At 43.9% G+C, this 21,213-nt stretch overlaps 1 protein-coding gene across 2 annotated transcripts in view; it reads left to right on the top strand.

Moving 5' to 3' along the window:
* ABHD6 (abhydrolase domain containing 6, acylglycerol lipase) overlaps positions 1-21,008 on the top strand; it is a 53,642-nt gene extending 32,634 nt beyond the window's left edge. For both annotated transcript variants that reach the window (XM_086697804.1, XM_086697803.1), the window contains exons 4-10: positions 496-652; positions 3,080-3,193; positions 4,633-4,765; positions 8,633-8,790; positions 12,199-12,253; positions 12,468-12,568; positions 19,869-21,008. In XM_086697804.1, coding sequence (XP_086553930.1) covers positions 496-652; positions 3,080-3,193; positions 4,633-4,765; positions 8,633-8,790; positions 12,199-12,253; positions 12,468-12,568; positions 19,869-20,045 — 895 coding nt within the window. In that variant the 3' untranslated portion in view covers positions 20,046-21,008. The remainder of the gene's footprint in view (positions 1-495; positions 653-3,079; positions 3,194-4,632; positions 4,766-8,632; positions 8,791-12,198; positions 12,254-12,467; positions 12,569-19,868) is intronic.
* The last annotated feature ends 205 nt before the right edge of the window (positions 21,009-21,213 follow it).

Below are 21,213 nucleotides of genomic sequence, written 5' to 3'. Positions count from 1 at the left end.
TCGTCCTAGATTTCAGGTGTCCATGAGTATGACCCACCAGGAACTGCAAGCCAGCTCTCTACGAGAGGAACCTGCCTTTGTCTTGACCTTACTGGAGTTCTTCCCAACCTTGCCACCAGCTACTTCGAATTCTGCTGTAGCTCAAGCAAGCAAGGCAAAGAAAGGCCAATCAGACACCTAGAAAGATCTCACCACCTACTCCTTCGTCATACCGCCATTTAAAATGCCAAAAAGATATATATATCAACAAGAGGTTATTATATATCATGCCTCTTCAGAAAACACTCTTTTACTCTTTTTTCTCCTCCTAGTTAGAGGTTATTAGAAAATTACATACAAGAATATTCATTTAAGGTGCTTCCTGGAATGGTTTCACTCAGTGTTCCCTGAGGGTGGGGGACCCCAAGGACATATGGGGAAGAGGGCATGTGCCCCTTCCCAAACCACTTCTCTGGAGATTGCTGGTTTTGTTTCACCTTTATGTTTCCTCCCCAGGTACTGGCGGAGAACGTTGGGCATGCAGGTCTGCTATGTTTACCATGAAGATTATCAGTTCTGTTATTCCTTCCGGGGCAGGCCGGGGCACAAACCTTCCATCCTCATGCTCCATGGATTCTCTGCACATAAGGATATGTGGCTCAGTGTGGTCAAGGTGCAGTTCTAGATTCTTCTCTCTCAAGAGGGGGTCACTCAATAAAGAAAAGGGTGTCCACTTGCATGTGATGTCATCAGCAATGATAGAAAGCAAAGGGAACCCAGAACTGTGGCTCAAATCATCTTAAAACTAATTCAGTATCCACGTAACCCTTGAGCAACATGGGGGTTAAGGGAGCCCACCTACCATGCAGTCAAGAATTCACGTATAACTTTTTTGCTCCCCCAAAACTTAACTACAAATAACCTACTGTTGACCAGAAGCCTTTACCAATAACATAGATGGTTGATTAATACATATTTTGTATGTTATATATATTATATACTGTATTCTTACAATAAAGTAAGCTAGAGAAAAGAAAATGTTATTAAGAAAATGGTAAGGAAGAAAAAATACATTTACTGTACTGTATCGAAAAAAATCCATGTATAAATGGATCTGCACAGTTCAAACCTGTGTTGTTTGAGGGTCAACTGTATTATTCAGATCCTTTTCTCAGAAAAAATTTACTGAGTTGAGTGTTATTTGTAAAATCTGTACCCTAGAAATACTTTCGTCTCATGAATATTTCTTAAGGTTTCTGACACTCACCTTCCTCTCAGAATTTGTCATGATTATCAAGATCAGGTTAACAAAATCATTTATTCTTTTTCAATGTTTATTTATTTTTGAGAGAGAGAGACAGAGTGCAAGTGGGGGTGGGGCAGAGAGAGAGGGAGACACAAAATCCAAAGCAGGCTCCAGGCTCTGGACTGTCAGCATAGAGCCAGGCGTGGGGCTCAAATTCACCAACTGCGAGATCATGACCTGAGCCAAAGTCGGATGCCTAACCGACTTAGCCACCCAGGTGCCTCAAAATCATTTATTCTTTTATACTCCAAGTATCTCCTCCTCCTTCCCCTCATTCTCCCTTTTGTTCTTCTTCTCTTTCTCCCTTGCCCTTCCTCCCTTCCTTCTACTTTTGTTTTTGTTTTTTTTTAATTTTCCTGAGTCATTTAGAGAAACCATCTTTGTCTAGCAGCTTCCTGAGATTGGTTTTCCAATCTGTCCTGGTTTCCTTGGGTGTGGCAACTTGCATTATTGGTCAGAGGGACCAGGTGGTGCAGGTGGAGGCTGGGAGAGACTCCCACCTCAAGCAGAACTATACCTGAATGATTCCAAGTATGATCTACACGAGGGGGAAAGGGCTCACACATCCTGTAGTTCCTTGTGTTCTCATCCCCAGATTCCACTGGAAGGACAGGCATCCCCATGCCTTAATGAACCTCTCGCTTCCTGCCCCAACTCAGATGTTTGTTTGTTTATTTTTGAGTTTGTTTGTTTGTTTGTTTGTTTATTTATTTATTTTTGAGAGAATGAGGAATAAGCACACAAGAGAGAGAAGGGCAGAGAGAGAGGGGGAGAGGGAGAATCCCAAGCAGGCTTTGCACTGTCAGTGCAGAGCTCCATGTGGGGCTCAAACCCTTGAACCGTGAGATCATGACCTGACCTGAAATTAAGAGTCAGGTGCTTAACCGACTGAGCCACCCAGATGCCCCTCAGATGTTTTTTATGTAACTGGGTATTTGTTTATTGGTAACTGATGTTTCTCAGTTTCCTGGTTCAAAGTGGCACAAATATAAGTGGAAGGTATTTTAGGATAATAATCATCCCAGGATTTAGACATTAATGCAAAAAACAAAAAAACAAAAGTTGAAACCAGAGGTAGGGTGATCAGACAGTCATGGTTCTTAGAGAAAGCTTTGCTTTTGTTGGCTCTGGGGCTGCTCCAGTTGGCTGTGTTCTGGGAGAACAGAGGCTTGTTTTTTAGTTCCAAGTCAGTGGCTGCATAACTGAGTAAGTGTGAAAGGGGTGAGGGAAAGGAGAAGGAGATAGTAGATGCCGATCGGCATCGAGAAACAACGAGAGGGGCGCCTGGGTGGCTCAGTCGGTTAAGCGTCTGACTTCAGCTCAGGTCATGATCTCGCAGTCCATGAGTTCAAGCCCCGCGTCGGGCTCTGTGCTGGCAGCTCAGAGCCTGGAGCCTGTTTCGGATTCTGTGTCTCCCTCTCTCTCTGATCCTCCCCCATTCATGCTCTGTCTCTCTCTGTCTCAAAAATAAATAAACGTTTAAAAAAAATTAAAAAAAAAAAAAAAAGAAAACAAGAAATTCCAGCTTACTACCTTAACCTTTGTCCCCCTTTTCCAGACATCTCCTGAGTCCCCTCCCATCTGTATATTGATCTTTTGGGGCCTCTGCTCCCTATGAGGTTACTGGCAGTACTTGTATCAGATGTTACTGGGGTAAGACACTGGGTGGCGTAGGCCCACCATCCTCAGGGATGGCTGTCAGGTCACTTGGTAAGTGGGGGCAACCTCCCTAGAAGAGTGGGCAGACATGACATGCACACCACATACTGATTCTCTGCACCCATGTGTCCTCAGTTCCTTCCAAAGAACCTGCACTTGGTCTGCGTGGACATGCCGGGACATGAGGGCACCACCCGGTCCTCCCTGGATGACCTGTCCATAGATGGTCAAGTAAAGAGGATACACCAGGTAAGCCGGAAGCTCTACCAAAATTGCTCAGACTGGGCCTTCCCCACCTCACATGCCCAAGCCTGGAGAGCAGGTAAGAGAGTTCCATGCTGACTTGTAACCAGTCTCTAATCCATTCTGTCTGCAAATATTTACAAACAAAATGGCACCCAAATGGTATCATTGGTCAGCTGTGGAGGGCCAGGACCTATTGCATATTGTTCTCCTTTAAGCCTGTTTTAGTTGTTTCTCAAGAAATATGGTATGGACATTTTTTTTAGCTCTTGAAAAAGGAGTTTATAATTCTCAAGATCATTTCCCTAGAGTCTGTTTTTTTGCTTACCACCTACATGACACAGTATCATGATAGCCCCTCTGCCTAGTTGTGGAGGATGGGGAGGGTGCTCTTTGCATTTTGTTCTATTTTAGCATCTAGCTTCAGCCTCCCTCTGGCTGAGCTTTCAAAATCATGAGTCTCATGAACCAGTTCAGAATTTAATAGTCTGTAAGTTTCAGATTAACAGTACATATTTTCCCCAGATGAGGATTTTTTTTTTTAATGTTTATTTATTTTTGAGAGAGAGAGTGAGTGTGAACAGGGGCAGGGCAGAGAGAGAGGGAGACACAGAATATGAAGCAGGCTCCAGGCTCCAAGCTGTCAGCACACAGCCCACTGCGGGGCTCAAATCACAAACTGTGAGATCATGACCTGAACTGAAGTTGGCGCTAACCGACTGAGCCCCCCAGGTACCCCGAGGATGTTTATTCAATGTCTGTACCCACCCCACCTCCCTTTAGATTGTGTATTCTGATGAGGTCAGGAACCTTATCTTTTGGGGTCTTTGATGTATCCTTAGGAGCTGACCGTAGTTCCTTGTACATAATAGATATCCAATAAATATTTTTGAGATGTGTGGATGGTTGGTTGAATGGTTGGATGGTTGAATAGACAGGTTGGTTGTCATATGAATGGATGGTTAGATGGATGGAAAGGGCTTTAAATTAGGGCAAGAGTCTTCAAACTGTGGTTGGCCTGCCACCTATTTTTGTAAGCTAAGTTTTCTTGGAATACAGCCCTGCTCATTCATTTACGTATTATCTCTGGCTGCTTTTGTGCTACAACAGTAGAGTTGAGTAGCTGCAACAGAGAACATATGACCCACAAAGCAAATAATATTTTCTCTTGGGACCTTTATAAAAAAGTTTGCTGGCTCATGAATTAGGAGAATTCTTGTTGGTTTTATACTTATAAATGACCCTTCAATCACCTGTGTCAGGTAAAGAGTATTATATGCCATAAGGCTTGTCTGAATAATGGATCCAGTAGATTTCAGACCCCCTTTCACTAATAGACCTTGTCAGCTGTCCTCACAGGAGGTACAGTGGTTTTCTGCTGCGTAATCACTATTGTTGTTGACTACAGCTATATAACCAAGCCTCCTTCTCTTTTCTCTTCCTAGTTTGTAGAATGCCTCAAGCTGAACAAAAAACCCTTCCACCTGATAGGTACCTCCATGGGTGGCCACGTGGCTGGGGTATATGCTGCTTACTACCCTTCAGATGTCTGCAGTCTAAGTCTTGTATGCCCTGCTGGTGAGTTACAAGGCTAAAATAACCCCATGTGTGACTTGAGCACAGCAGGGTCTGAATCTCTAGGGAGCAGATGGCAGTGTCTGCTATGGCTGTCTTTTAGAATCATTTTTTTCAACGTCTACTTTAGAGATATACAGTGCTTTAAAATTTTTTTTTTTTTTTTAACGTTTATTTATTTTTGAGACAGAGACACAGCATGAACGGGGGAGGGGCAGAGAGAGAGGGAGACACAGAATCGGAAGCAAGCTCCAGGCTCTGAGCCATCAGCCCAGAGCCCGACGCGGGGCTCGAACTCGCGGACCGCGAGATCGTGACCTGAGCTGAAGTCGGGCGCTTAACCGACTGAGCCACCCAGGCGCCCCAAGATATACAGTGCTTTAAAGATAACTAACCAAACAGTAGTTGTATAACCATAATCGTAACCATGCTTTTTTTTTAGATTTTTTTTTTATTAACTTGTTTATTTTTTATTTTTTTAAATTTACATCCAAATTAGTTAGCATATAGTGCAACAATGATTTCAGGAGTAGATTCCTTAATGCCCCTTACCCATTTATCCCATGCCCCCTCCCACAACCCCTCCCCTTAACCCTCCGTTTGTTCTCCATATTTATGAGTCTCTTCAATTTTGTCCCCCTCCGTTTTTATATTATTTTTGTTTCCGTTCCCTTATGTTCATCTGTTTTGTCTCTTAAAGTCCTCATATGAGTGAAGTCATACGATTTTTGTCTTTCTCTGACTAATTTCACTTAGCATAATATCCTCCAGTTCCATCCACGTAGTTGCAAATGGCAAGATTTCATTCTTTTTGATTGCCGAGTAATACTCCATTGCATATATATACCACATCTTCTTTATCCATTCATCCATCGATGGTCCTTTGGGCTCTTTCCATACTTTGGCTATTGTTGATAGTGCTGCTATAAACATGGGGGTGCATGTGTCCCTTCGAAATAGCATACCTGTATCCCTTGGATAAATTGCTGGGTCGTACATGCTAACGTTTAAAATGTAGAGCCAGCCTTTTTCCACAAAGAATTCAAGGTGGTTAATTAAAATGTGTATAGTACTTTGCAGCACTTAAATACAGTACTTTGAAATATAACAATAATATTAATATCCAACATTTATTGAGCTCTTAAGAGCTAAGTTCCCTATATGGATTTAATTCTTGTCATATCCTTATGAGGTGAAAGTGCTGTTCTCATGCTTCTCCTTTTTTGATGAAAACTTAGAAATAACAAGATTTTTTTTAAAAAATCAACAAACAGGGGTGCCTGGATGGCTCAGTCAGTTGAGTATCTGACTCTTGATTTTGGCTCAGGTCATGATCTTAGGGTCATGGGATCAAGCCCTCTGTCAGGCTCTGTGCTGAGCATGGAGCCTGCTTGAGATTCCCTCTGTCACTCTGCCCTTCCCCTGCTCATGGGCACGCATGTGTGCTCTCTCTCTAAAATAAAAAAAATAATAAGCCTTATTTTTTGTTTTTCAATCAATGTATATATGCATATGTCAACTTGAGCTGTAATATGTCCCCAGAAATTACATTCTAAAGTTGGATTTTTTTAAAGATTTTAGTTAAAAAAAGACTTTATTTTTTTAAGTAATTTCTACACCCAACATGGGGCTTGAGCTTACAACTGCAAGATCAAGGGTCACATGCTCCACCAACTGAGTCAGCCAGGCGCCCCTGAAGTTGGATTTTTAAAATTCATTTTTCTTATATGTCTTCAAACTTGGATTTGTAATGTGTTAGAGAAAAAAAATCTTAATTTTTCTTTCTTTTTCCTTCTGCTCCCTCCCCCCATCTCTCTGGTACTTTCTTGGAGTATGATTTACACATAGTAAATCACCCAAATTTTAAGTGTACATCTCAATGACTTTTTACATGTGCATTTACTATCCAGATCAAGATAGTATTATAGGTGGGAACACTGAGGCACAAAGAAATTATGTTAATGCTGGAGCCAGGGTAAGAAGAGATCCTAGGATGTCTGACTCTAGAGCCCAAACTGTGGCTTCTTTGGAAATCCTTTAACATCCACTACTTTTATGTGACTCTTACCTACTACCTGCTTTATCTGCTAGAACCCACCATGAGTTGAACCTTCTACTGAAACCTAACTAAATTGACCTTTAAAATATTTTAGTTATCAAAGTCATTTTCAGGTCTGTCGAGGACATTAAAATTGAAGGTAAACTCCCAAAGTGTTTTCTTTTCTCTTTTTCCCAAGCACCATGTCTGAAATCACTTGGGCTTTTAATAATAAAGTTTGAGAACTGGAAAAACAGCTCCTGTGGAAGTTATTAGATTTTTGGTCGCTTGTGGAAGATCAGATCTAACTGGCTTTTTTGAATGTATGACTCAGAGAAGAGTTTGACACCTGAGTTTCAATTGGAAATTTAAAGTTAAGATTATTTGTGTGTGAAAATGAAAAGATAAACTTGTTTTTAATTTGAAATAATTACATTTTTTAAAAGTTTTTTAAGTTTATTTTGAGAGAGAAATAGAGAGCAAGCAGGGGAGGGGCAGAAAGATATGGAAACATAATCCCAAGCAGGCGCCACGCTGTCAGCACAGAGCCTGATGCAGGGCCCAAATTCACAAACTGTGAGATCATGACCTGAGCCAAACTCAGGAGTCAGATGCTTAACCAGCTGAGCCACCCAGGTGCTCCCTGCTTTGAAATCATTTTAAATTTACAGAAATGTTGCAAAGATAGTACAGAGAGTCCCATATACCCTTTACCCAGCTTCCCCCATTGTTAACGGCTCACATTACCACAGTAAATTTGTCACAGCTAAGAAACCAACACTAGTACAGTACTATTAACTAAACTCTAGGCTTTATTTGGATCTCATTAGTTTTTCCACTAATGTCCTTTTTCTGTTCCAGGATCCGGTCCAGGATACCACATGACATTTAATCTAGGATTATTTTTAAAGTAAAAGGAAATAGATCGTGTAATCTGCCCCATGGCATCGCAAAAGCCACATGATGTCCATGCTAGCTTTAAAGGAATTGCTGAATATAGGAGATTTATAAAGTGTGGATTTCTGCAGCACAGTATTGATGTCACTGCCTTTCTTTCTGAAATGTAGCTTGTCAGCTAAGTTAAACATCTAGACATTTGCTCAGTGTTGGAAGTGAAAATTAGTTTTGCCCTCCTGTGCATATCAGCTCATGTGAATTTTCTTGTGTCTTGCTCCAGGGAGATAGGAAATGATGGTCAGTCTCAAGGCCGTTCAGTCTCAGTGAACACCTAATGATCTGGACAAGGAGGGACTGTGTGGAGGGCAACATGGCAGACAGCTCAGAAGGGATCTCTCTTTCACTGTGTATACATATTGACCCCAAAAAAGAGATTACTAAGTGGGTCCAGGCCAAAGGAAGGAGTTGTCAGTCATTCCAGGCCTGTGTTTTCTTTCCTTCGTGTATTTTACCAGCCTTCCCCTTAACGATATGAATGTGCAGGGGCTCAGGCAAGTTGTCTTATCAACTAATGCTTCTTAAACTCTATCATACATATGCCTCCCCAGCATCTTGTTAAAGTGCACATTCTGATTCAAGAGTCTTAGGAGAAGGGCTGAGATTCCGCATTTCTTATGGGCTTCCAGTGCTGCTGGTCCATGGACCACAGTTTGAGTAACCAGTCCCTAAAATATCCTGAAGGATTTTTTTTTTTCTGTGTTTCTCAGAGTGTGGTTTTGACCTTGAGCAAGGATGGCAGTACTGATGAAAAAGAAATTTGGTGAAAAACACCTGAAATATATTAGCTTTGGGCCAATATTGGAGGTTTCCTTCTAAAATGGGAGTTGGTAAGAAGGAAAATACATTGCCAAGCTGTTTTGGTTTGAATCCCACAGGCCTGCAATACTCAACTGATAATCAATTTATACAGCGGCTCAAAGAACTGCAGGACTCGGCCGCCATGGAGAAGATCCCCTTGATCCCATCCACTCCAGAAGAGATGAGTGAAATGCTCCAGCTCTGCTCCTACGTCCGCTTCAAGGTGCCCCAGCAGGTAACGTGATCTCAGCAGCAGTCTGCCTGCCCTCTGCCAGAGGCTTGGGCGTCCAGGGCCGGCTTCCTTCACACAGTTCTTGCATCTCGAACTCATCTATTTAGTCACTCAGCGCATGTCTGTACTGTGCCTGTGACATGTCAGGCACTGTGTTTGGGCACAATGGTGAAGAAATAAGACCGAGAAGGCACCTGTGCAGACACTGGCCTGGAGGGGGGTGGCGGGGAGACAGGCAACTAACAAGTAAACAAATACAAACTGTGGTAAGTTCTATCGAGGAAATGAAGCTGGTGTATAGTGATTGAAAGCAGGGAGGCAGTGGAGACTTTGATCAACCTCTTTAAGGAAATAGCGTAGGCAGAGATGGGGAAAACATAGGTAAGTTTAAGGCACTGGAAGGAGGCTTGGGTGAATGGGGCCCAGAGGGAGAGGGAGGGAGGGAGGCAAGGGCTACAGCAGAGATTTCTTCTTCTTTTTCTTCTTTTTCTTTTTTTTTTCTTTTTCTTTTTCTTTTTCTTTCTCTTTTTCTTTTCTTTCTTTTTTTTTTTTTTTTTTAATTTCAGGACTGCTTTACACTCTTAAGAATTATTAAGAACCCCCCAAAGAGCTTTTGTTTATGGAGGTTCTGACTATTGACATTTACCATATCAGAAAGTAAAACTCAGAAAATGCAAAACACGAGAACATACCTACAGGCACTTGTAATCAGTATGATGACACTATCCCTCGACAAGTAGGTTCTGAGAAGCACAATGCTTTTGAGAGAATGAAATTGAAGAGAGCAAGTAATATTTAGCATTACAATGAAAATAGTTTGACCTCTTGGACTAGCAGAAACCGCTTTGAGATCCACTGGGCTAGATCACCTAGGACCCAACAGGTGATGGGAAAGAGCCTGGAGTTCTAGGAAGGACTGTGGGGTGCTCAAACAGAAACAAAGAACCATTGGGGTCCTCCTGTGACCTGGGAGGTGACAGTGGTGTAGACGAAGGCAGTGTCAGTGGAGACTAGAGACCTGAGATGCTTTGGAGGAAGGACAGACAGCACTTATGGCAAATTGGAAGTGGAGAATGTGGGACAGTGAGGAGTCACAAGTGATTTCTGGTACTTGAGTTGGATAAAGGCAGCATTTTCTGAGTAGGGGAAGGAGAGAGGGAGGGTGGGTCTTGGGGACAGGCTCCAATTTGGACTTATTCAAGCTGTCTGTAAGGGCTCCAGGTGTAGATGTCAAGCAGACAGTTGGAGGTGCAGATTGGATATACAGGTAGAGCTGAGGGACTGGTTAGAGCCATCAGCAGGATGTTGTGGCAGGTCACGGTCTGAATGAAGCTGTGAATCTGGGGAAGGGGTGTGGGAACCAAGAGATAAGAATGCATGGTTCAGTCTCATAACTGCAACTAATCTTTTTCTAGTGTAGGAACTGGACTCTGCCTTGGGGTGGGGCCTCCTAGGAGTTGAGGGAACGGACTCTGTTCAGATGGTGTGAACACGACTCAGTTAAGGGGTGTAGAAGCACCCAGAGTCTGCTTCTGGGGTATGTTCTATCCCTGATATCCTGTTTTTAGTTGTGAGCTTGCATTGATCCCCTCCCAGCTGTGATCTCTTCCCAGTCTAGAGTAGTCAAACAGCGCTTTAGGAAATTCCGTGTTTTGGGGTGCCTGGACTGCTCAGTCGGTTGAGCATCCGACTTCAGCTCAGGTCATGATCTCGCAGATCATTGGGCTTGCTGCTGTCAGCAAAGAGCCCACTTTGCATACTCTGTCCCCCTCTCTCTGCTCCTCCCCCACTTGTTTTTTTTTTCTCTCTCTCAGAAATAAACAAACGTTAAAAAAAAAAGAAAATTCCACATTTTGAGTTGTCAGGGATATGAAAACACTGGGAGAAAGTAAGCGGCAGCTCTAAAAGTCTTCCCTTCTAGGAGACAAGGAGCATCAGGCACTCTGCCTTCTGTGTCATGTTGTTATGTTTGTCTATTTACTTGCCTGTGTTTTCCACTCTAACCTCAGCAAAATCAAGAATTTTGTTTTAACTGGCTGTTTTATCAGCCCCCCCCCCCCCCTCACCGCAGCCTTTAGCACAGTGCTTGCATCAAATAGGTCCTGGGTATAGATTGGGTGGGCCAGAGGACGGGAAGATGCCCGGACAATGCAGAGATGGAGAATGGACATGTGAGTAGATGCAGAGAAGTAGATGGACACATGAATCGATGCCTGTATATGCTTAGGTGATTAAAAGTGCAGGATGGATGGATGGGAGGTTGCCTGGAGAATGCAGGGATGGAAGGTGGTTGGATGGGTGGATGCAGGATAGATGGATATATTGGTGTATGATCCAGAGATGCAGGGTGGTTGGACGGATGTCTGCATGAAGCAGGGATGGAGGTTGGACGAATGGGTAGATGCGGGGTAAATGGATGCACGGATAGATATATGCACGGATGAGTCAGAGATGCAAGATAGGTGGATGGGTGGCAGAATGGGTAGAGCAGGTGGATGGGTGGAGGATGCAAGATGGATAGATACATGGGGGCAAGACAATAGTAGAGCAAAGAAAATGGCTGATGCTGAGACAGTGTGTTGGACAGCTTGCCATTGGTCTCACCTCTAGGCTTCCACTTCCAGAATGGTCAGGTTCTAGTCATGCTCCAGACGGTTGGTTTAGAGCAGTTCTGGCTGGATGTTCCCACTTCAGTCAGCACACAGGACTCCATAGAGTCATTTAAGGGGCCTGAACCATTCCGAGGTAGATGAGTGCCAGTGCTAATGTGAAGACTGTACTCTACTTCAACTCCTGAGGCACGAGGAAGAGGAGGACTGTGTTCCTTCTGCCCATAGCATGTCTCTGGGTCAGGATTCCGGGTCCAGGAGATCTGGCCTGCCCACATTGGCTGCAGCCTTCTCCAGCCCTCCGCAAGGAAGACAAAGATAACATTGAATAATAAGCAAAGGACTATGGAACCCTTCCCAGAATTTTCTCAGTAGTTTATCTCTTTATTGTTCAAGAGGCTCATCAACCCCAATAGTTTAATTTTTTTTAATAGACCTTGTTCTGCATGTGGATATTATTAAACAGTTATTTGATATTATCTCCAGCCAGATTGTGTTTTAAGCTTAGCAGAGAATCTCAAGATGAAGTGGCTGTGACCCCATCTCAGGTGTTTTTTACATGCTTTGGCTTCCCAGTACTACCCACGTTCCTCCTTAATTACAAAGGAAAAAGCATCATATGACCCTGAGTCAATTACAAGGCATACTACATTGTGGGAATTTGGAGGACCAGGCCTTAAAACCTTGACAATGCCAATGCTGTAAATTGCTGGACTTTATTTCCTTCACTGTCCCAGAGCCCTGGGGGGCCCAAGGAAACAAATCATCTCCTGCCTTCTAACTATGGGTCACTTCTCTGTAGATCCTGCAAGGCCTTGTTGACGTCCGAATCCCTCATAACAACTTCTACCGAAAGCGTAAGTAGTGCCGTTTAAGCTTTTTGCTCGTGACAAATGAAGCTTTATGGGTGGCTGGCTCTTCTAGTTTACATTTCTGAGACTTGGATAGTTTTCTGGGGCCCCTTTGATAGTTTTCTGGGGCCACAGAAAGTGGTGGCCTGGACTCAATGCCTGTCCCTGAACTCTGCAGTGGGTACCCAGCGTGTGCTCACTTTGTTTTCCTTTTCTGAAGTGTTTTTGGAAATCGTCAGTGAGAAGTCAAGATACTCCCTCCATCAGAACATGGACAAGATCAAGGTCCCAACGCAGATCATTTGGGGAAAACAAGACCAGGTATGTAGTGTGTCTCTGGGGCCACCTGTGCCAGTTGCACTGGCCTTTGAGGAAAAACAAGAGGTCATTTAAAAAGTGAGCCTCATCGGCTGGTTTCTGATACCAGCAAGAGATGGAACACGCCTGGGTCAGGTGCTGATATTTATGAGGGATGTCATTCTCTGAGTTGAGAGCAATGACATTGATCTTTTAAAATGAAAGGCAATTTAAAATCATTTTTACAGATTACTTTTATCAAAGCCATGTAGCCTCATAGTACAAAAAACTTTATTTTTTTTAATTTTTTTTTTTTTTAACGTTTATTTATTTTTGAGACAGGGAGAGACAGAGCATGAACAGGGAAGGGTCAGAGAGAGGGAGACACAGAATCTGAAGCAGGCTCCAGGCTCTGAGCTGTCAGCACAGAGCCCGACATGGGGCTAGAACTCACGGACCGCGAGATCATGGCCTGAGCTGAAGTTGGCCACTTAACCGACTGAGCCACCCAGGCACCCCTACAAAAAACTTTAAAGAGTACAAAAAGGTAGAGGCACCTGGGTGGCTCAGTCTGTTAAGTGTCCAACTTTGGTTCAAGTCATGATCTTGTGGTTCAGGACTTCTAGCCCTTCATTGGGCTCTCTACTCTCAGTGTAGAGCCCACTTCGGATCTTCTGTCCCTCTCGCTCTCTCTACCTCTCCCCCACGCACACGCGCATGTTCTCTCTCTCTCAAAAATAAACAAACATTAAAAAAAGAATACCAAAAGGTTTCTGATGAAAATTTGATCTCTTTTCCATCCCACATTCCAATTCCCATTTCCTTGAGGCAGTTCTTACTGTCTTACATTTATTTCTTAAATTTTCTTAGGCAGATATTGACAGCAGCAAATATTTTTTACTTAGTTGTGACTATCTCTGTCGCGACTACTGAGCTCTGCTGTTGTGCAAAAGCAGCCATAGACAATATGCAGACAAGTGACCTGGCAGAGTTCCAATGAACCTTTATTTCCAAAAACAGGCAGCGGACCATTATTTACTTACTGCTATGCTAAGCATACATATACATACATAGATAAGTTTTATCTGTAAGTTGTTCACACATGCTATATGCACTGTTTTGCACATTATTATTTCATATATGTAGGAATTTATGTATCTTGGAAATCATTTCATACCAGCCCACACAGATTTACTGCTCTATTTTTTAATATATATTTTTTTTATTTTCCTGACTTTTATTCATGTATTTAAGTAATAAGTTTTTCTATACACACACAAAAATGATAAGACCAGTGGTTAAATCCTGCTTTTTTTTCTTAATTTTTTAAAAAGTTTATTTATTTTTGAGAGAGAGAGAGAGAGAACAAAGTGGGGGGGGGTAGGCAGAGAGAGAGGGAGACAGAGAATTCGAAGCAGGCTCAGTGCTGTCAGCACAAAGTTCAATGTGGGGCCCAAACCCATGAATTGTGAGATCATGACCTGAGTTGAAATCAGATGCTTAACCGACTGAGCCACCCGGGCTCCCCACATTCAGGAATTTTAACACTGATGTGATGCCTTTGTCTAATCTACCATCCATATTTCAAATTCATCAGCTGTTTCAACAAGGTCCTATATGGAATCCTTCTCCTTCTCTTGCTTCCCTGAACTAGGATCTAATCCAGGATCACATATTAAATGTCATGTCTCTGCAGTCTCCTTTATTATGGACCGATACCCTACTCTGTCATTCATGGCGTTGAGATATTTGAAAAGTATAGATCAGTTATTTTATGAAATGTTCCTTAATTTGACTTTGCTGTTTCCTCATGATTAAACTCAGGTTTTGTATCACCACTGGAATAGCTCATGCATGGTAAGATTTCACATCTTGGACACACAGTGTCGTTCTGCTCATCCTCATGATGTTAATGTTGATTGCCTGGTTAAGATGTCTCATTTCTTCATTGTAGAGTTACTGTTTCTCTCCTTGCAACTGATAAGGAGTCTGTTGGAGACACTTTGAAATATCCTGTTCCTCATCAAACATTCCCCCCCCCCCAGATTTACCATCTGTGAATGATTCTTGCCCCAAGCAAAGTTTACATTCTTCTTCTTTTTTTTTAATGTTTGTTTGTTTTTGAGAGAGAGAGAGAGAATGTGCAGGAAAGGGGCAGTGAGATGGAGACAGAGGATCTGAAGCAGGCTCTGTGCTGTCAGGGCAGAGCCCACTGTGGGGCTCGAACCCACAAGTTGTGAGATCGTGACCTGAGCTGAAGTCAGATACTCAACCATCTGAGCCACCTACACACCGCTTTCCTTTTTCTTCTTTAAGTTTATGTATTTATTTTGAGGGAGAGAGTGAGTGGGGGGAAGGGCAGAGAGAGAGATGCAGAGAAAGAATCCCAAGCAGGCTCTGCCCTGTCGGCACTGAACCCAACACAGGGCTTGATCTTGTGAACGGTGAGATCGTGATCTGAGTGGAAATCAAGAGTCAGACACGTACTGCCTGAGCCACCCAGGTGCCCCTATGTGATTCTTGTAACAGCTGCATAGTACTCCATTTTATGGCTCTGCCACAGTGTATATAATTAGTGCCCTACTAATGGTCATTTAGATAATTTCTAGTTTTTTGCTATTAAACAGTACCTCAGTGAACATCAGTACAGGTATGAGTTTGTGGAGTGTGAGAGCATACACAAAGTGTGAATTCTTTGGTGTGGACCCACTGGGTCAAAAGGCAAGTGCTTTTTAAAATTTTAATAAGTGTTAGGAGTGCCTGGCTGGATCAGTCGGTAGAACATGCAACTCTTGAAGTCGGGGTTGTGAGTTTAAGCCCCACGTTGGGTATAGAGCTTACTTTAAAAAAAAATTTTTTTTTAATAATAACGTTTTAATAGGTTTTATTAGATGGCTCTGTATTAGTTTGCTGGGATAGTCATAACAAAGTACCACAAACTGGGAGGCCTAAACAATAGAAATTGACTATCTTAGGGTTCTAGAAGCTAGTAGGCCAAGTTCAAGTTGTCAGCAATTTGGTTCCTCCTGGGAGCTGTCAGGGAGAATCTGTACCATGCCTCTTCCCCAGCTTCTAGTGGATGCTGGCGATCTTTGTGTTCCTTGGCTAATAGATATCTCACCCTGCTGTCAGCCTTCATCCTCACATGGCATTCTCCCTATACCTGTGTGTCTCTGTTTAAATTTTTGTAAGGGGGCCAATCATATTGAGTGAGGGGTCCACCCTGCACTTGTATGACCTCATCTTAACTAATTACATTTGCAACAACCCTATTTTCAAATAAAGTCACCTTTTGAAGGATTGGCAGTTGGTACTTCAAGATATGAATTTTAGGGGGGACACAAGCGATAATAGAGCCTCCATACTGATTTATGTTTTTTGTTTGCAACTGTTCTTTAGAAATTGTATCTTAACTCAGAGTTGTTCTAAAATGTAAAGGAAGAGGAGGCAATGAGAAATGGAGCCTTTCTTTTTTTTTTTTTTTAATTTTTTTTAATGTTTATTCAGTTTTGAAAGACAGAGAGAGAACACAAGCAGGGCTGGGGTGGAGAGAGAGGGGGACACAGAATCCGAAGCAGGCTCCAGGCTCTGAGCTGTCAGCACAGAGCCCGACACGGGGCTCAAACTCATGAACCGTGAGATCATGACCTGAGCTGAAGTTGGATGCTCAACCTATTGAGTCACCCAGGCGCCCCAGAAATGGAGCCTTTCTAAGGTCAGGATGGTCTCCTGGAAGGAGAAGCCAGGACTGTGTGCCCAGCACATGGGGGGAGGGAGCGGTGATAGCATCAGTGTGCAGCTATCCCAGATCGGCCAGGCGTGTCAAGGATGTATAGTGCAGGGAGGTGGGCATGGAGAGGAGGGAGGGCTCACGTGATCTCTTCTGCAGCAGCCAAAGGACTAAAAGAAGCTTTGTGTACATCTGAGGGGAGAAGCAGGACACAGAGTAGGCCAGCAGGGGCTTATTCAATCAGAATCAAGTTAGAACAATGAAGGCCTTTCTTCATTCTAGAAACCCCAAAGGTTATTTGGGGCTCTCAGGGACCAACAAGGAGACAATGCAGAAACCAGGTTGCTGGGCTTAGACAAAGTCTAGGTTCCAGCCCTGCCTTTGCCCTGTATTGGCCCGTGACCTTGAGCAAGCCACTCAGCCACTCCAAATCCTGTGTTTCTCTTCTACTAGGGTGAATGTGAGGCTTAAGTGAATACATATGAGGGTGATCTTTCTCCAGTTACACAAAAATAAGTTGTTTATTACTCATGTCCTTTGCCTGTGATAGTTGGCCTCTGGCTAGGGTCCAGAATTTCTTCCAGGACTCTGGAGTCCATTTTGTTCTGAAAAAAGAGCATAACGTTCCATGGGCCTGCTATAAATACAATCAGATCTTCTGTGTGTTCTATGGACCATCCCCAGGGCAGAATCCAAATAGCAAAGGCTTTAGGGGCCCTTTATTTCATAGCCTTTTGCTTCCCAAGCATCTGGCTCTTTTCCTGCTCTATCATCAACATTTGGTGTCACTGGCCAGCCCCTTCCAGGCTGAATGCAGTCTCCCTGTTCTTTGGACCCCTGTAGGTTCCGTAGCTGCTGTACTGTAGACTGCAGGGAGCTATGCACATTGTTGTTTATGTCAGTCACGCCCCCTGGATTTGGCCAGTATACAGCCTGCACAACTAAACCTGAGAGGATTTCTGCACAGCAGTTTAAGTATTTCCCCTCTGTGTTCAGTCCCACAGAGTGGGAGGGCCTTGTGGAAATACACAAGGTTTATTACTATTCATGTCCCTTCATCCTGCTAGCACAGTGCCTGGTATGCAGGAGACCCAGAGTACACAGTGAATGAGTGAGCAAGTTAGAAAGTAAATAGGGGCACCTGGGTGACTCAGCTGGTTAAGCATCTGACTCTTGATCTTGACTCAGGTCATGATCTCACAGTTTCGTGGGTTTGAGCTGACAGCACAGAGCCTGCTTGGGATTCTCCCTCTCTCTCTGCCCCTCCCCTGCTAGCACTCTCCTCTCTCTGGCTCTCTCAAAATAAATAAATAAACTTAAAAAAAAAAAAGATGCCTTATTTAAAAAAAAGGTAAATAAACTAGCAAAGGGACAAACCCACTAACTGACTGCCTATGCATTTAAGTCAGCTAACAGATTTATATTGAGCACCTAGTATGTGCCTGACACCATATTAGACCCTGGGAATATAGCAGGGACCAAGACAGACAGGATCCCTACCCTCCAGCAGCTTATGGTCTACTTACATTATCATGCCTGACAGGGCTCAAACTAAGGTTAGATCCTATCTTTATAATTTTTATATTTTATTCATGATGGATCTTTTTGCATTAATGTTTGTTTTAAATACTGCATTAAAATAATCTTCATCTTGGGGCACCTGAGTGGCTCAGTTGGTTAAGCATCCAACTCTTGATCTCAGGGTCTTGAGTTCAAGCCCCACGTTGGGCTCCACCCTGGAGCTTACTTAAAAAAATAATAATCTAAATAAAAAAAAATAATAATAATAATAATCTCCATATTGATGACTGAGTTTTTTGGAGCCTGCTTAGGTTTTGTGCCCAAGGCCAGTGCCTCACTTTCTTCACCCTAATTTTGGCCTTGGCTTGAAATGGGATGGAGGAAGATTGTTTGATCATCTGTATGAATGTCTTGCCCAAGAAACAGCTGGTGTGGTTCCCGTAGACGTGCATGAGGGTCCACACAGCTGTTATTGCATGTACCTCTGAGTGACCGTAGGGAATGCTGGATTTGGCCAGCATAACAGGGTCAAAGCTAGAGGCTCATGTGGGTATTTTTGAGCTCTCTGTAGGATATTCAGTTGGGAGTTTCTACTTTTTCATACTTTGACCAGTTGAGTCCACTTGCATTTCCACAGAATCTGGACTTTATTTCTGCTCAGACAGGTGCCACGGCAGCCTTACCTGTGAGTGAGGGGAAGACAGGTGTCTGATTCCTCTGCAGGGTGCCCCCCTCACTAACCTCCCCATTAGCTGCTCCTATTTGTGGCCCCGGGGGTACTTTGCTGTGCTCTGTGCCTTGGCTGAGGGATGCTTCTTGCTCCACTTCCTGGGTGGAAAATCTTGGTTCTAATGGTCTGGACTAATGAAAATGAAGCTCAAAAACAGAAGGCACTTGGGGAACCTTGGTGGCTCAGTTGGTTGAGGGTCAACTTTGGCTCAGGTCATGATCTCGCAGTCTGTGGGTTCAAGCCCCGCATCCGGCTCTGTGCTGACAGCTCAGAGCCTGGAGCCTGCTTCAGATTCTGTGTCTCCCTCTCTCTACCCCTCCCCAGCTTGCACTCTGTCTCTCTCTTTCAAAAAAAAAAATAAGTATTAAAAAAAATTTTTAAGGAAAAAAGAAAACAGACAGCACTTGAGTTTGTTGTGGGTCCTGCTTTTGTGTTGAGGATGAGGGGAGGGGTCCTCTTGTGTGGGATGAGTCGAAGGTGAAAGCCATGAAAGGGAACGAATGCAAATCTGAGACCACATAGGGTGTTGGGGAGGAAACACTGGATTGGTGTAAATGGCCAGGTAACCTAGGGCACAATGAAATTAAATGCCTTATTGGGAAAGGGTCAGCCCTGGAGAGTGGTGGCTTTCATATCAGAAGAGCGTTCCCCGTTATTCACAAACTTCAAGGCCTTCAGTCACACAGCTCTGGGGACCCCCAGAAGACCTTCAAAGAGATACTATTCCCCCATCTCCAGCTTGGGATAATTAGCATTCACCTCTTGCATCTTGTTTATGTGTCTTTCCCACAGCTGGACTGATCATGTCCATCCCTAACATAGCCCCGCAGACACCCACTGCTGTCAGATGGAGGCCTGAGCCCCAATCATGGGTGGGGGAACAGGCCCCTCTTCCCTACCCCATCTCTCCACCATGCACTCCCCACTCCCTGCGTGCTGTGTCTCAGCACCAAGCTAACTGCCGTCTCCTGCTCTTGCCATGATGTGCCCCCCTGTCCCGCATCATCCATGAATCCTCCTCCCTTGTGCACTCTCAGCTCCCAGGATGCTCCCCCAACAGAACCCTCGCCTGCTGACCAGTCTGGCTTCCCTACCAGACCAGGCAGGGGCTGTGTATTTCCACTTTAGTAATGCTGGCAGTGACACAACTCCTAGCACCAAATTGCAGAAGAAAACGTGAGGCATGCAGTCATATCTGTCAGAGGGCACAAGCCCCGACACCGAAGTGACTTGATCCCACAAATCACCCCTGCCAGGCTTCAGGTGGCATTCCGTTCCCCGAAAGCGTGTACTCAGGCATCTCAGTCTTTTCTATCTGGTTTCCTCTCTCGTCCTGCCTACAGGTGCTCGACGTGTCTGGGGCAGACATGCTGGCCAAGTCGATTGCCAACTGCCAGGTGGAACTTCTGGAAAACTGTGGGCACTCAGTGGTGATGGAGAGGCCCCGGAAGACAGCCAAGCTCATTGTCGACTTCTTAGCTTCTGTGCACAACACAAGCAACAACAAGAAGCTGGACTGAGGCCCCACGACCGCAGCCTGCATTTGGCACTGAGCATCTGCCCCCATCTCCAAAATCTGACGCGGCCACCACTTCTCAGGGATCCTGCCCCAAACGCGGTCAGAGAGCCAGCGTCCCTGAGGAAGCCAGTCCCCTATCCCCAGTCTCGACAGATCCACAGAGCTTCGGGAGCCACGAGCAGATCTCCAAGATATTTTTCACAATGTAGAAACTCACATGGAACAAAATTAAGAAAACCCAGCCATGAAATCTACCCAGAAGTCTTCAAGTTCATGTTGCAAAGCGGCTGCCTTGGACCCTAATCACCGAGACCGTTTTCTTTCAAAACATCCCTCACAGACTGAGACTCGAGGTTTTTCTGTTGCTTCAACATCCTCCCCTGCATGGTCAGTGGCTGTTTTAGGAGCATTAGTCTCCATTTGCTGAGCCCCTCTTGTCTATGTCTAGTTTAAGTTTTATGTTAGAGGCCCCTATATGAATGCAGTTCGTCAGCTGCAAGATCAGGGAGGGAAACAGCAAGCTATGAAAAACATTAACATGCGAGGAGGGGTGTGTTTCCACTGCTGCCAGCCCTCCCACCTGCCAGAGCAGTGGGGAACACAGGTGGGTGGTTTGATGGGCCCCCACATGTCAGCTCCATCACCAGGGAGCCTAGAACAGTCACAGTGCGAAGAGCACCCGGCAGGGTGGGTTTCCTGGGAATAACTTATTATTTTTAAAAATAGGACTAATAAAGCAATAATGTTCTAGACATCTGTATCTAAATAATCACACAAAAGCACCTCGTGGGCCTCGTGTCTATCTTGCTGTGCTACTGAAGACCCTTGGGTGTAAAATACTAGTTTGTTAATGAATTCTGTGAATTCTGTGAACAGTAATGTGATTGAAAATAAGTCTAAACAGCTGTAAAAGTGATCACAATGACATGACATAAATTTAATAAATCTAGATCAGCAACATGCAGACAGTTTCCATTCCTAAGCTCCTATTTAAGTGCAGTGTTGGCAGATTTCGTGTCAATTTTAAAAAGGGCGTTTTGTTTTGTTTGTTTTAAGGCTTATTCTAAGGCATTGGAAAGCCTGGTTTGGATGGGTTATTAGTTTTCTTTTAAGTCTTATTTGCAATTTTTATTCAAAATTTTTTATTGTTCATTTATTTTTGAGAGAGA

This window comes from Puma concolor, chromosome A2 (assembly GCF_028749965.1).
Source record: "Puma concolor isolate L17-30 chromosome A2, mPumCon1.1.hap2, whole genome shotgun sequence".
Lineage (NCBI taxonomy): Eukaryota > Metazoa > Chordata > Mammalia > Carnivora > Felidae > Puma > Puma concolor.
This window is presented reverse-complemented; position numbering and strand designations above follow the sequence as displayed.